At 39.3% G+C, this 13,683-nt stretch overlaps 1 protein-coding gene across 13 annotated transcripts in view; it reads left to right on the forward strand.

The window, feature by feature from the left end:
- Positions 1-13,683, forward strand: part of UNC79 (unc-79 subunit of NALCN channel complex) — a 239,798-nt gene that overhangs the window by 46,993 nt on the left and 179,122 nt on the right. For all 13 annotated transcript variants that reach the window (XM_036071607.2, XM_078054135.1, XM_036071606.2 and 10 more), the window contains 2 exons: positions 1,106-1,276; positions 10,387-10,479. In XM_036071607.2, the coding sequence (XP_035927500.1) occupies positions 1,106-1,276; positions 10,387-10,479 (264 nt within the window). The remainder of the gene's footprint in view (positions 1-1,105; positions 1,277-10,386; positions 10,480-13,683) is intronic.

A 13,683-nucleotide genomic window follows, 5' to 3' on the forward strand; every position in this document is an offset into this window, starting at 1 on the left:
TTGTCAGTCGATGTGCTTGTTGAGATGGCGTATTAATTCTAATCAGAAATAACATCAGGCATCAGAATTGCACGAAGAAGGTAAAACTGCTGCAAAACCAACAAATCTAGTAATTTTCTTTTAGGATGGATAGGAAGGTGATCAAAGTCTTCATTGCCAAGTCTTGACCGATAACCCATCTACTGGGAGGTCCAGAAATATCAAACGATATGTTCAGTACAATGGGATTTGGTATACATGCATTCTAAAGCTAACTAGTTACGCTTTTTTTTTTTTTTTTTGGTGAATGTCCTCTATTTTTACTCCTTGTGCAGGTAATAATAGTAACATTATTCATATTAATAATAATGGCTAATATTTGTGAAGCACACATTATGTGCTGTGTTAAAGCACTCTATATTAATCTCATTTAAGCCTCCTAACAGTCCTAGAAGTGAGGTAGGTACTGTTCTTATCCCCATTTAAAAGTGTTGGTGGGAAGATTATCATTAGGTGGCACATCCTTCCGTGATAATTCGTAACAAAATGCACAGGGTCACGGAGCGTCATTTACAGCTTCCTTTCGGCTGCTATGCTGGAAGACACACGTTACCTCATTGCCCAAGACTCCAGATGTAGGAAGATTGTGTTTTGGTTGATGGAGCAGAGATAGCCTGGTTTCATTTCCAGTCTTGCCCTCGACTTTTCTAAAACTTCCAGTGGGAAAAAATTTAATGGCTTTGTGCCACAGTTATCTTGTGTAAAATGTAATGGAGGTAAGAATGCTAGAGGATATTTCAGGATTCATGATCACATGGAAAGTGCCTTTAGTTTTTGAAAGCCAGGAGTAATATGAATACCAAGTATTACTGAAGATTGATAAAGGGGTGAGGAAAAGCTCATGAAATAGGTATTTATCTTTCTTAATGCAGTCATTCATCAGCCATTTATTGAACAAACCCTGTGTATGTACTTTACAGAGCATTATGTTTCAGAGGTCTTAATAGGAAGGGAGCAATAGTTGGTTATAATTTAAGCCAGTTCGTAAGATCTTAAAATGTAGAATTAGCATATTTTGTTAAGTGGCAAAATATTCAGTGACTGATTACTCATTTTTGTTTTGTAGATCTTGGACAGTCGATATTTTATACAACTACATGTTTGCTACCCTTTCTCAATGATGATATTCTGAGTACTTTGCCCTACACGATGATATCAACATTAGCTACCTTTCCTCCATTTCTGCACAAGGATATTATTGAATATCTTAGCACATCTTTTCTACCAATGGCTATATGTAAGTTCAATCTTACCTAATACTAGATTCTTTTAATGCATTGTACGAATGGAAATTGCTTTTGCTGTTTTAGGCTGTAGATTTTCAAGATTATAATGGAATCACTTGCTGGTATCCAGGTGCTATGATTTAAATTGTCATTTCAGCATGATTATTATGGTGAGAATCAAAGAAATGAATGATGATTATACCTTGGAATTGTTTTATTTGCATAATTTGGTCTTATAGAAGAGGAAGAAAACATATCAAGGCACAGTCTCTATTACTTACATCGAAATTATGGGATTTTTTGTCACTTAAGAAAAAAAGGTAGAGTGTTGTCTCAAGTATAGAAATTCTCATCTTTTGCATCTGAAGGCAGAAAAGTGTGATAGGAAGAGGAACAAACTGAGTGAGGATATACAGATCCCAGTTTCAGTTCTGCTCCATCCATAAATGAGCTGTGTGGTGTCAGGCATCTCACATGGGTGACACCTCATCTGTGGAATGATGCCGGCATTAGCTTCCCCTCACAGGGATGTTGTGATGATGAAGTGAGTCAAAATTTATGAAAACACTCTGAAAGAAGCTAAGGCTTGCAACCCATGTACTAGGGTTTTGTTACAAATGTCGAGCTGATTTGAATTCTGTTTCACTTTTATAGACTTAAGTCTTATAGGCTTTCTGGACATGAGCAAAGAGAAAAAACAGGTTGGGTCGTGGTCTTTGTGACCAAAATCCTTCTAAAGTATTTTTTAAAGAAATCGATTATGAATCCCTCTGTGTTTCAGTGGGTAACCCGAAAAGATGGTGGATTTAGGAGTCAAACAGATCTAGATTCACATCAACAGCTCTGCTACCAAACCAGCTGTGTGGCCCTAGGCAAGTTACCCAACAGTTCTGTTTCTTCCCTGTAAAATGAGAATAATAATCCTAGCTGCCTGGGTGGTTGGGATACCTGAGCTGATTCACCCGGAGCACAGCACCAGGTGTTGACCAAGTGTTAGTTTACGTCTCTCCTTCCCTCAACTCTTGTTCCCTTTAAACACCTTTATTGGTCACATTCCATTCCTAGTGATCATTTCTCACCATTTTAATTTTATGTCCTTCTGATCTTATTTAAGTTGTCGCTTGTTGCTATGGAATAATAATTGGTAAACATATGTACCTTTAAGCTCCATTACTTGCTTTACAGTTAAGCTTAATTTTAGCTCTGGAATTGTAATTTTCATGTCTTTTCAGCAAAGAGTCTGACTGCTACCTAAATTATATAGCAATTCAAAAGAATTAGCAGACTGATTATACGGTTCAAGTAATAGAATATTTGATCATTCTCTCTTTTTTTGTTCTGTGTAACCTGACAAGCACTTTGTTTATGGATACGGATCTCAGAATTGTGTAGTTGTGTTCACTGTTAAATCTAGGCATAGGAATCCTTGTTTTTATTTATTTATTTATTTATTTATTCATTCATTCATTCATTCATTTATTTAATTATGTTAGTCACCATACAGTACATCATTAGTTTTTGGTGTAGAGTTCCATGATTCATTAAAGAATTACAAGTGAGGTGCATCTTTGTCATCATAAATCTAATTCACTGTACCCTCCTTCTTAGGAATAAGTTAATAGTTTAGGGAGAGGCGTTGAATATATCAAGGCCCCTGCAGTATGCCTCATACTGATCAAGCATTGTGCTAGCTGGTTAGTTCTTTCTTCATTCTTTTTTTTTTTTTAGTATTTTTAATTTATTTTTTGACAGAAAGAGACAAAGCGAGAGAGGGAACACAGGCAGGGGGAGTGGGAGAGGGAGAAGCAGGCTTCCCGTGGAGCAGGGAGCCCGATGCAGGGCTGGATCGCAGGACCCTGAGATCATGACCCGAGCCAAAGGCAGACGCTTAACGACTGAGCCACCTAGGCGCCCCTGTTTCTTCATCCTTAATCCTCATTAATTTCTACTTAATTAGAAGCACGGACCCCCAAAACATGCCTTATAGTCACGTTAGAATCCTTATTACAACATCCGTGTGAATTTTAATACTTAATTAGTAGAGTGACTTGGTGCTCATTTAAATTATGAACAAGCTGTTTGTCTCTGGGACTCCGTTGTTTTGTCAGCTGTAAAGGGGGGTTTGGAAAGCATGTTCCATCTCGAAGATTATTTCTGGCTTACTAATTCTAGGTGAAAAAACATCAATCTTATTTTATGTAAGAGGCACATATCTTCCTCTAACCCAGTTGTTGATCTAGTTCATTTATCTTGTCGCTCTGGTTTCAGTTTCTTTTTTGTTTTTTTAAGATTTTATTTATTTGAGAGAGAGAGAGAGAGAGAGCACAAGAGGGGGGAGGGTCAGAGGGAGAAGCAGACTCCCCGCCGAGCAGGGAACCCGATGTGGGACTCAGTCCCGGGACTCCAGGATCCTGGTCTGAGCCGAAGGCAGTCGCTTAACCAACTGAACCACCCAGGCGCCCTGGTTTCAGTTTCTTACTCCCGACTTCCGCTTCTTGTCACCATGCCCGTGGGTTGGGGAGTAGCCAGTTTTTGTCACCTTTAAATCTCTGAAAGTAAATGGTAGTAATACCCTTTAAAGGCACATTCTATTAAATGATTCAGGTGTTTCTTTTGTATTTGTTTTTTTGCAAAGACACAGACCCAAAAGAGAGAGGGGAGTGGGTTCCAGATTAATCACGTGAAAACGAACAGACGTGAGAACGTTGTCTGTTGCCTGCATCCATGTTGTTTCTGTCTTTGGAAGTTGCTTCAGTGTCTAGAAATTCTGACCCAAACGAGAGAGAGGGGAGCATTTAACTTCTTCCAGGATGTTTTTATTTCAGGACTGAGAGGTTAGGATGAAGGAGGTTGCTTTTTCCGAGTACTTGACAAAAGTCGTCAAGACAAGAAGGCTTTTCTCTCCTTGGTGTGGTGTTCACAAGGTCAAATGTAAAATGTGGACAGTTTTTCAGGTGTTAAATGTTTGTATCATTAAGAACCTAGAATATGAAGCTCTGAGCTCTGAAGTGGATCAAATGAAGCATCCCAGCTCTGTCAGTGTAAGGGCTCTGCATGTTTATCGCTTACACCTTTCCCATCATTGTTGTCAATAAACCAAGTACCGTACCTTTATTTTAAATAACTCCTTTTGAGGTGCTGCAGAGAAAACTGGAATTTATTATCAAAATTTCCTTTGACATATCCTTTGCTTTTTAACTCCTTCCGTAAATAAGATATACTTCTTGTATTCCAAGTGTGTGCAATAGGCTTTGTTTATATTAAAAAAAATACATATATGAAAGGATTACTAAGAATTGAAAAAATCATTAGCATTTCACCATGGAAACCTCTTTTTTTCCAATAAGGGATTTGTGATTTGTGGACCAAATTAAAATATGGATGTTGGGCAGATGATAGGGATGTTGGCAGAGAAGAGAAAAGCTGATCCCAAATTAACATTAATTGATGTAGGCTATATTATTTCAGTGATAATCAATGAGCAATGATATCAGTAAAAGACCCTTCCAGTGTATCTTGGTAGCCTAGACTGTGCAGTCTCATGCAACTTAAATTTCCTCAAAAAGTCACTTGCCCTTAGGAAAAATAAAGGTTCATTCAGATCTTTGCACTGGACTTCAAAGCAATCCTGTGGTTTAATTGAATATCTGGTTCTAGACCACTGGCCCTGGATCATTTTTATTCTACTACTACTACAGTAGAGGAGGCGTGTGATGTCTCTATGATCCTCCAAAAACTAATAAATATATAGGAAAAAAGACAGAACCCAACACAACGTATTGATGACATTTTAATAGTCTTCTATATATGAAACCTGTTTTATTAGATAATGATCCTTTTTATAAAGTAGGTCTTATTATACTGTAAGAACTTTATTGTATCGGTGGAAATGTTTTGGAATAGAAATAGAAGAGCTGAATTGTTTAGTCCTTCGATTCCTGGCAGCTCTCTTAACCTCATCAAACTTCAGTTTCCTTAGCTGTAGAATTGTGAATAATCATGATCTCCCCTGCCTACACCCCGTGTTTGTTGTGAAGACCATGAGATAACATACAGGAATGGCTTTTGGATATTGTATCACGTTAGACAAATGTATAACAGACCAAACCCGTAGACATATGACAGACGTGTCAAATCCCATTGCAACTAATTCCAATATTCTGCTCATATTCACATGTTGTCCTGAAGTTTTATTGTCTTAAATATTGCTGGAGAAAAGGGGCCAGCCTCTGGGGCTTGGGATTTTTTTCCCCTAGAGTTTGTTGTATAATAAACAATAATGGCTATAAAAGGCTTTGGTCTCATAGAATCTGACAGAACACCTCTGCATTTTCTTTTAAACTAATCTTTTCACCCATCGTGGGTCTCGAACTTATAACCCCGAGATCAAGAGTTGCATGCTCTGCCAACTGAGCCAGCTAGGTGCCCCCACCTCTGCGTTGTTGATGGGCAATCTTATCTCTGTGATTTTCATTTATCTAGCAGTCTGCACATCTTTTAATGCTGCACTGACTTTCGGGTCATGGTGTCTCAGTCTTCCCATTATGTTGAACTGATATGCCCTTCTGAAGGCACAGGTATCTTGTGCTCAGACCCTTTCTCATGGAACACAAATACCTCTGCTTACACAAACAAAACACTTGCTAATGCGGGCAGCGCAATCTGGCAAAGCACAGGAAATGGTTTTGTTGTATGGCACCAGAATGTGTTTCTTCTTCCCAGATGACTCTCTTACCTTTACCCCTTACAAAAGTATAAGGGTAGTAGGGTTTACTTAAATATATTCCAATTCAGACTACTCCTTACCGCCATCTCTCACCCAGACCTGTCCAGTAGTTTCTGAACTGGTCTCCCTGCTTCTACTCTTAGCAACCCTACAGTTGTTCTCACCCAGCAGCCAGAGCTAAGCTCCGAACACGTAAACCAGACCACGTCACTTCCTTCATCACATTCCGTCACTCTCACCAATCAAATTCAACATCCTTCCCTAGCCCACAAGGCCCTCGGTGCTCTGGCCACTGCTGTGACCTTATTACTTCATTACTGCCTCTTCAGTGTTCACTCCGTGCAGTCCACATTGGCCATTCTGCAATTCCGTAAAGACACGAGGATTTTCCTCTGTCTCAGTAGGCCTTCTCCCAAATGGTCCTATCATTCTTCCTCACTCTCTTTAGGTCTCAGCTCAAATGTCTTATCTTTCGAGATGCCCTTCCTTACCCTCAAGCTAAAACAGGACCTTCCATCACTTTCTGCCTGTCCCTTTGCCCTGCTTTGTATTTCTTCACGGTTGTTTGCCTGTTCCTCTAGAACGGCATTGTCCATAGAACGTTCTGCAATGATGGAAATGTTTTATAAATTTCTGTGCTGTCTAATACACTAGCCACACAGGGCACCTGAGCACTTGAAATGTATCTAATGAGACTGAAGAACTGACTTTGTAATTTAATTGAACTTTAATTCACTTAAATTTAAATAGCCACATGTGGCTAGTGGCTACCATATTGGATGGCATAGCTTGAGCATTTAAGCTCCATAAGGACAAACGCTTGCCTGTCTTGTTTATGGCTGTCTCTAGACACAATGCCTGGTACGTAGGAGGTATGGAAAAAATACTCTTTGAATTTTTAAATGAATTTTGAATGAATAAGTCACTAGAGCATTGCCTATGAAGTCAAGTGACTTGGGCTGTAGTCCTAATAATTAAGTTGGTGCTCTCATGCAGATAGTCTGACTCCTTTTTATAAAATGGCTTTCCCCATATATTTATTTATTTATTTAAGTTTTATTTATTTATTTATTTGAGAGAGAGACAGTACAAGCGGTGGCAGGGTGGGGGGAAGGGAGAGGGAGAGAGAGAGAGAATCTTAAGCAGCTCCACACCCAGCATGGAGCCCGACATGGGCTGGATCTCACAACCCTGAGATCATGACCTGAGTGAAATCAGGAGTTGGACATGTAATCGACGGAGTCACGCAGGCTCCCCTACTTATTTATTTCTTTTGGTGAGAATCATATAAGAGCTACACATGATAGTGCATTAGGAACTATAAAATGCAGGAACAGATAGAGGAAAGGGATGCTGGTAATGCTTATTCTGGTGGTGTCGGGAGAATCAGGAAATAGGTCTTAAAACTCATAATTGTATTTCCTGAGCACAATATTAAGTGTGAGATTTTCTTATTTTGATTAATTCTCTTCTTCCTTCCATTGTATGTAGCTTTGGCTTTATATGCCCTCATGGGGACAAGCTGCACATCTGTTTACATCATGCATGCCTTTTTACCACGATTCAATAAATGATGTGTGCCTGTGCACGTTTATTAATTAGAATTGCGGTGATTTTATTCAGTCTGTTAGAAGGCTAAGCAACTGCAAGGCACTGTCTGTTTATAGAGGTGCTGGAGCCAGTTTCCTAGGGCTTGAGCCAGGGGAATGCTTTTGGCTGTGTGGTTGACCACACTTGAGGGAGAGCATGGATTTGTAGGGGTAAAAGGGACAGCCAAAGGTCACTGAGCCATTTGGGCTCTTCTCCAAATAGACCTCACCTAAATCATCGAGACATTTTGGGCATCTCTCCCATTTTTAAAGGCCTCCAGGCACAGGGATTCTCAGGCTCCCTTTATAGTTTTTATTTTTTTTTAGAAACGTTTATTATTAAAAAGTTTCAGATGAATTTCAACAAAGGTGAAAACCCTTGTCCCAAGAGGACCGTATATATGTATATATATATAATTATTTAAATATATGTAATTATTTTTCCTCCAGTATGTCAGAGACAAGACTTTCCTTTCCCACCCCCCACTCCCCCTTAAACAAAGGGCAAAGGGCCATGCCATTTTCCCTCCCACACCTGGATATCTTTCTTATTTCCCCTCTGGTAATGCTCCTGCCACCAGGCTCAGGGCCCACCTGCGTCAACACCACTTGATGGGGCGCTGGGTGGCTCAGTCGGTAAGCGGCTGCCTTCGGCTCAGGTCATGATCCCAGGGTCCTGGGATCGAGCCCTGCGTGGGGCTCTCGGCTCAGCAGGGAGGCAGCCTGCTTCTCCCTCTGCCGCTCCCCCCTGCTCTGCTCTCTCTCTCTCTCTGTGTCAAATAAATTAAAAAAACAAAACAAAATAAAAAAACCCCCAACCACTTGATGTGCTTATTAAAGCTTTTCTGCTTCCAAACTGACAGAGTTAGATTCTAGATACGAGCCCCAAAGCTGAATTTGAACAAGCTCCCTGGCTAAAGTCTGAGAGCTACTGCATCTTGTTCTTTAGGATTTGGCTCAAAGTTCTCTTTCCTTGATTAATCACACTTGATTGACACAACTTTACCATCTAAGAGCATTGACCTGATCTGCATATCTTTGTATAATTATTAATACTCATTTATATTGCACAGCCAAACTAGTTTATCTTCCTGACTCTCGCCTGCTTGGTGGGGTAGAAGCAGCCCAGCTGCAAGTGATTAATAAAAGCAAATTCAGGTAAATGGAACCTGAATAAAACTAATGATTCCTCTGTTTTAGTTTTTTGCTTGCTTATTTCTGTTGTAGCACTCAAAGTCTTTCATGCGAAGAAAAGAATAGAATCACGTTAAAGTTTCTCTGTTTTCCCTATGTTATTATATGACAAATCTTATATTCATGTTTTAATGGTTCTTTCATACATGTGTTTTATTTTAAGTTGCCTTATTCTTTATGGATGGTGAGATATTATTTCCATGTACTGCACTTTAATGTAAAATAAAATAAAATAAAGCAGATTTGTGGGTCTTCTGCTCTTTTGTTGTTGCCCACATTAGTGGTTTTCTCCATTGTGTGTAGGACACTGAGAGTTGGCTAATGGAGGGTGTCATACTCACGGGACACCGTTCTGTTCATGCTTTCTTGACAATTTGTCACACAAGCCTAACTATAAGGAGAGGTTTCTCCTACTTCTGCAATTATCCCTGAGAAAAGGAATTCATTTTATATTTGAGTAATTTTAAAGCTTCTCCCATGTGAACCCTCTCTCAATTACTGGTTAGAATAATAAAGTACTCTTTGGAGACAACAACTTTTTGGGAGTATGATCTCGAATGACCTCCATCGGTGCTTGTTTTGAATGCTACTTGGAGTTACCTGATATGCCACTAAAAAGGAGAGAGAAAGAAATATAATATAGTGTTGGATGTCATTGTAGACAAGCCACTTAAGGATGTCTTAAAAGCAGGATGTAAGTGGTTATCATGTGGAGACCATGGATACACAGCTGTAAGATGAGTTTGGAAGAAACCAGCTTGCTTTGTAACTGAATACTTGTGGCACAGGATAAAATGTTCAGTGACAGTGTTATTCACAGATTCAAAAAGTGCTTTCTTTCAAACAACTCGGTTGGATATGGAGGTGGTAAGCTCTGGAAAGCTAAAAAAGTTATTCTCATGGTGATGGAGATGCTGCTGATGTGAAGGTTTGAATAAAACTGTTTCGTGATCTGTGAGAGTTGAAAATAATTTTTAAGTTAATATATAATTTTTTTATAATAACGTGATTTGAAATTTGTGTGTGTGACTGAATTAATAAGGTCCCCATTATAAGCAGACTATTATTTCATCTGCATCTCTAAAAGTTAACACATTCGAGTTAGGTTCAAAATAAATAAACCTTTTATTTTTACTTTTTTTAAAATTTAATTTAATTTTATTATGTTATTTATGTTAGTCACCGTACAGTCATCATTAGTTTTTGATGTAGTGTTCCATGATTCATTGTTTTCCTATTTTTACTTTTATTGGGGTAACCTTCGACATGCCTTTAGGGCATGTGGAAGATTTTGTTTTTCCTTTCTTTTCCACCTAGGTATAAACATCTTGGGAGCAGAGATCACATCTAAGTACATCTCTGATAAAGCCATTACTTCACCTCTGGCACTGTTTCTGCTTCTTGTAGATTCTCACGAAATGCTTGCCGTTGATGATGATAGTTGTGGCATTTCAATGCTAGGCCAGATTTTTGTGGTTTTATTTGTGCAAAACATCCATTGAATTGGTTGAGACTTTTTAGGGAAAGTATCTTCCCAGCTCTCACACTATATGCAAAATAAGAATTATATATATAGATTAATTGTATCTAATGAAATAATGTTTTGTTTCAGTGGGTTCTTCAAGGAGAGAAGGCGTTCCTGCCCACGTTAATCTGTCTGCATCATCCATGCTAATGATTGCAATGCAATACACATCCAACCCAGGTCAGTGGAAATTCCAGTGGCTTGATTAATTTCAAAAACAATTGTTAAAGAAGATAGGAAGTGAGTAGGCTAGAAATTCTCATGTGAGAAGAACTCTTCTTGGTGGATAGACCAAAGGAGGTGTGTTACGAGACAGACTTTTGAGTTGAAGTAACTTCCCCTTGTCTTTGTTATTAGCAGTAATCTTGCTGGCTAGTGATATTTTTAGAATGTTTGGGGACACAATTTTAGGGCATTGATTAGAAATTGAGTACAAGTGTATAGGAATAAGTTAAATTAGAACTATAAAAATCACTGTGATTCTAATGACTAAAGATAACCACTGTTAATATTTTGTGAATTTGCTACTCTAATGTCACACAGGTATCCTTGAACATAATTTTTTTACTATGTTTCTGATTATTTCCTTAGAATAAATTCATAAAAGAGGGATTAATGAATTAAGGGACTTGAAAAAATTTTAGTAGTGTCCCTAATTATATATGAGAGTACATTGTAACCTGTCATCAAGTACTGTAAAATTTGTATTCTGTTAGACAGACAAAAAATAATATCTTACTGTTTTGACTTGTATTTCTTCAATAAGTAGTGATTTGGACAGGTTTCGTTTCTGTTCATCAGTATAATTACATATGAACTTTGGGAAACTGACCTAAAAAGGGGTTGACTGTTGGCATCACATGCTAAGATGTGAACTCAGTTTTAATTTTCATTTATTGTTGATTTGGAAAGTGAACAAATTTGGTGGCACTGTTTTCAGCCTTCCACTTAATTACATTATAAATAATTAAGTTTTTGACACAGGGTGAGGAAAAAATGTTTCATTTTTTAAAAAAAGATTATTTATTTGTTTGAGAGAGAGAGTGAGAGTAAGAGGGTAGGAGGGACAGAGGGAGAGGGAGAGAGAATCTCAAGCAGACTCTGTGCTGAACGCAGAGCCCGAGGCAGGGCTTGATCCCACGACCCCGAGATCATGACCTGAGCCGAAACCAAGAGTCTGAGCCACTCAGGCGCCCCAGAAAGAATGTTTCATGTTTAAATCTTAATGCTTTTTCGTTTGGAGTGTTACCCTTTAAATATGAAATGCCTTGAGTAATTGAGTCATTGTATGAGTAATTCAAATGTATACTTTTTGGAAGTTCTATCTCATATCTCACTCTGACTTAGAGGACCCTCAAAACGTCATTTATATTTCTTATATATTATATTTCCAAAACACCCTTCATTTGGAGTCTAGTAAGTTGAAGTCTCCTCCTGAGGCTTTGGTCCTAGTTTCTAAGTTGGGAGGCAGTAAAGCAGGGGGCCTAAAATCATGTGCTTTGAGGTTCGAGGTCTGTGGGTTCATGTCTGAGCTCACCAGAAAATTGCCAGTTAGTGTTAATGTTGTGCAAGTTTTTCAACTTCCCTAAGATCAAGTTTCCTCATTTCTGAAGTGGGAATAACTATTCCTATAGTGCCTTAAAATATCATGAGCATTTGATGAGTTTGGTGTATGTCAAGTGCTTGCCTCGCATAGGGATGGGCACATTGTAAATGCTCAATAAAGAGCAATGCAAATCGCTATGATCTGCCATTTTCTTCTTGGAGTTGAGTGTTTCGCTGGGAACCACTATGATCAGACTGCGTTACTTCTGTTATTTCCAAATCTGTATCTTCATCTGTTCATGGAGAATGTTTGTAGCCAGCTCTTCGATGCTATAAATGACATTTGGGACCCACAACTAGTGTTGTGTTGTGGGAAAGTGTCAAGAGTGAGGTGATACCCACCAGGGGGCTCGCAGGGACCCAGTGGTAGGGCTCCATTTTGTTTGAATTTTTATGGGGGGGGGCAGCAAGTAGCATCTTGGTCCTTGTTTGTAGCCCATGGCGTATCAAGGGTGGTGCACAGACCTTGTTCAGCTGTTCACAGCTCTGAGCTAGACATTGTGAAAACCACCCAGAAGCGTAAGGCATAGTGCTTGCTATGGAGCTTATGTCTATTTGGAAGTATTAGGCATATTCACATAAATCATTAATTTACAATGTAAGGTAGTATGTGAAAAGTACAAAATAAATAACTATAGGTAGTATTAATTCATCAGAGGGAGAGAACTCTATGGATTGAAATGATCAGGGAAATCTTTGTGCCCCTTGAGCAAAGTATGGGTCTTAAAATATGGATAACGTTTTGATTGATAGGGTAAATGGGGGGGCAATCTGGGAGGGCAAGCAGTTTACACAAAGGGACTCTCCAGGTCTGTTCATGGGGCAGTCAGGGGACTGCTCTGATCTGGGTTTGTGTGACAGACATATGGAGAAAGAGAAAATGGCCTGGAACATCTGTACTTGAGAGCTCACTGATGGCTTAAAAACAAAATTCCAATTCTAGAGGACTATTTATATATTCAATAAATAGTCACTGAATAACTAGTCTGTGCCAGACACTGGAGACATCCTGGTTAGTAAAACAGAACTGACCTCTGCCCTTGCCTCATGAAACTTATATGGTAGTGGTGGGAGAAGACATGAATTAAATAATTATAAAAGCAGATGTGGCTCAGTCAGTTAAGCATCTGACTCTTGATTTCAGCTCAGGTCATGATCTCAGGGTCATGAGATCAAGCCCCGTATCCGGCTCCTTGCTGAGCATGGAGCCTGTTTAAGATTCTCTCTTTCCCTCTTCCCCTTCCCCCCACCTCTTTCTCCCTCTCTGGAAAAAAAAAAAAAAAAAGAATAGCAAATGTAAAGTTTCAGCTGTGACGAGCTCTTGGAAAGATGTACTTTTGTATAATGAGCCCCTATAAAAGGGGATTTCCTTTTATTGAAGAGGTCAGAGAGGGCTTCTTTGGGGAAGTAACCTTTGCTCTGAGGACTGAAGGATGAGTAGCATTAACAAGGCTACAGGGGGTGGGGGATTCAGGTAGAAGAGTCTCATGTGTCAGAGGGAAGCCTGGCAAGCAGGTGGGACTGAGAGATTGGTATAGCTGGAGCTCAGAGTGAGGGCTGCCTCATGGGAGGTGAGACTGGGGGCGTCTGTGGGCCAGAACATGCAGGATGTATGGGCTCTGTTTGAGAGTCCGGTGTTTATCTGAGTCTAATGGGAAGGCACTGGAGGACTTTGGGTGGTTATGTGTATGTCACCCCGACTGCAGTTGAGAATGGATTACAAATAGTGGATGAAGATTGACCCAGGAGGAGCCGTGCCATTTGTCTGGGCATGTAAAA

This window comes from Halichoerus grypus, chromosome 8, assembly GCF_964656455.1.
Source record: "Halichoerus grypus chromosome 8, mHalGry1.hap1.1, whole genome shotgun sequence".
NCBI classification, from domain to species: Eukaryota; Metazoa; Chordata; class Mammalia; order Carnivora; family Phocidae; genus Halichoerus; species Halichoerus grypus.